At 43.7% G+C, this 2,529-nt stretch overlaps 1 protein-coding gene across 1 annotated transcript; it reads left to right on the forward strand.

Moving 5' to 3' along the window:
- Positions 1-677: 677 nt before the first annotated feature.
- On the forward strand, positions 678-1,625 carry LOC122206693 (olfactory receptor 3A1-like). The gene has a single exon (XM_042916110.1). It carries the CDS (start codon positions 678-680, stop codon positions 1,623-1,625), a length of 948 nt encoding a protein of 315 aa, XP_042772044.1.
- Positions 1,626-2,529: the final 904 nt, after the last annotated feature.

Here is a 2,529-nt window from a genome sequence, read left to right on the forward strand (position 1 = left end):
AAATAATTTGTATGTAAGGTATAGGAGCCTAGCGCCTACACATGGAAGCACATTACTGCCTATTTTTTTTCCTTTTTTTTTTTTTTTTTTCAATTGTAGCTGGTTTATTTGGTTTGGGGACTGTTCTTGAATTGATTGTTGAAATTTAGGAGCAGATAGTATACCAAGGTTATTTTATTTATTTTTGGCCTCTGGTTATGCTGCCTTTACAATTCCTAATTTTGTGTATCTTGACAATTTTCTTGCTGATTTGATATATATTTATTCCTTTGTAAGGACTTTTGATCACTTTATAAGGACTTATGATCAATTCTTCTGCTGTTTCTATTTTTACTAGCTATTCACTTTCACTTTTAGCATGATATTTCTCCAAATCTCCTTATACAGGTTGTTGGTAGAAGGACCTCATTCCCTGATTCTAGGGAACACTGGAAGAAAGGATTTATAGCTCTCTTATAAGGAGGGGGGATACCGAGGTAGTTGTGTAACTCACCTGGAACTTGGGTGAGGACATTGAGGTGAAGACTGAGCGTTAATGAGAGATGTGTGGCCTGAGGAGTGGGAAAATACCCACTAGAGACCCGTGGGAATTTACCCTGGGGCTTGGCATTTGAGAGTGAGTCCGTGTATTTTTCTCGAATAACTAAATTAGGAAGATTGATCCCTTTCAGGGACACATGGACCCAGAATCCAGGACCAATGGAACAGCTGTTACTGAGTTCATCCTGCTGGGCTTAGTGGAGACACCAGGGCTACGGCCAGTTGTCTTTGTAGTCTTCCTCTTAGCCTATCTGCTCACTGTTGGGGGCAACCTCAGCATCCTGGCCGCCATCTTGGTAGAGAACAAACTCCACACCCCCATGTACTTCTTCCTGGGGAACCTATCAGTGCTGGACGTTGGGTGTATCACCGTCACTGTTCCTTCAATGTTGGCTCGTCTCCTGTCCCACAAGCATACCGTTCCCTATGGAGCCTGCCTCACACAGCTTTTCTTCTTTCATCAGTTGGCTGGTGTGGACTGCTTCCTGTTGACAGCCATGGCCTATGACCGATTCCTGGCCATCTGCCAGCCCCTCACCTACAGCACCCGAATGAGCCAGACAATCCAGAGGATATTGGTGGCTGTGTCCTGGGCTTTAGCCTTCACTAATGCACTGACCCACACAGTAGCCATATCCACCCTGAACTTCTGTGGTCCCAGTGTGATCAATCACTTCTACTGTGACCTCCCACAGCTCTTCCAGCTCTCTTGCTCCAGCACCCAACTCAATGAGCTGCTACTCTTTGGTCTGGGTATCCTCATGGCGGGTGCACCTGTGATTCTCATTGTCACCTCCTACATCCATGTGGCAGCTGCAGTCCTACGAATCCGTTCTGCTGAGGGCAGGAAGAAAGCCTTCTCCACATGTGGTTCTCACCTCACTGTGGTTGGCATATTCTATGGGACAGGTGTCTTCAGCTACATGAGGCTGGGCTCAGTGGAAGCTTCAGACAAAGACAAAGGGATTGGCATCCTCAACACTGTCATCAGCCCCATGCTGAACCCACTCATCTACAGCCTTCGGAACCCTGATGTACAGGGGGCTCTGTGGCAGGTGCTCACGGGGAAGCGAGCCCTTGCATAAAAGTGTATCAGGAGGGTAGAACCACAGGAAGTGTTTCCTGTCTCTCCTAGATCCTTGAGCAAGATGACTTTTGTTATGAAGTGAGACTCCTTGCTCCCCAAGGAGGCTCTCCCTGATAATGTGTGTGTGGGTTCTGTAAACCAGAATCCTTGACTAGTTGCCTTTTGGGCCTAGCTACTCTTCCCACTCCAGATGGAGGTGGAACCCAGGAAGCTCTGTATCCTGAGAGACTCATGGTCCTACAGGCAGGACCTTTTGTTTATTTTTTGCTGAGTTCCCCAAAAATAGACCAGCAAAGATTCTTTCCAAACTAGAATATGGAAAGTCACAGCTTGGTACCAAATATTAGTACACCCTCTTGTCTGGATTCCCCTGAAATAGCTCCCCCAACGTGCTTTGACACAAGGATCCCACACAAGGTTCTGGACCCAGTACAGTATAACTTGAGACACTGAGTGCCCTGTCTGCATTGCAAGATTCTGAGGTATTTAGCAGTGGAGGAGTTATACTTCCTTTGGGACTTCTTTTTTTTTTTTTTCTGAAATGGAAATATCACTCATTGATTTTAAATTTCCCATTAGAAATTATGTTTATAAAAATGAAAACAAAACACAATTTTACCAATGAAAAGTGAAAATCAAATCTTCACCCTCTCTGTCCAGACCTTTCATAATTCAATTTTCAAGAAGAAACCACTGTTAAGAATTTGGTGCTTCCCTTCTAATTTTTTATACATATAAAAACATGTTTATATATATGTCATATCTATAGGGGCATGTTGTACCATGTCTTTTTGTTAAACGTTACTTGGTAGACTTTATTATCTGGCAAAATATCTAGAAACTTACCTCCTCTATTTTAATAATTGCCTAGTGCTAATTTATTAATTAACCATAATTTGCTT

The sequence above is a fragment of the Panthera leo genome, chromosome E1, assembly GCF_018350215.1.
Source record: "Panthera leo isolate Ple1 chromosome E1, P.leo_Ple1_pat1.1, whole genome shotgun sequence".
Classification (NCBI taxonomy): Eukaryota; Metazoa; Chordata; class Mammalia; order Carnivora; family Felidae; genus Panthera; species Panthera leo.

Bases quoted from the DNA above. Each gene is read 5' to 3' on its own strand.
- LOC122206693 (XM_042916110.1), top strand. From the start codon at position 678: ATGGACCCAGAATCCAGGACCAATGGAACAGCTGTTACTGAGTTCATC.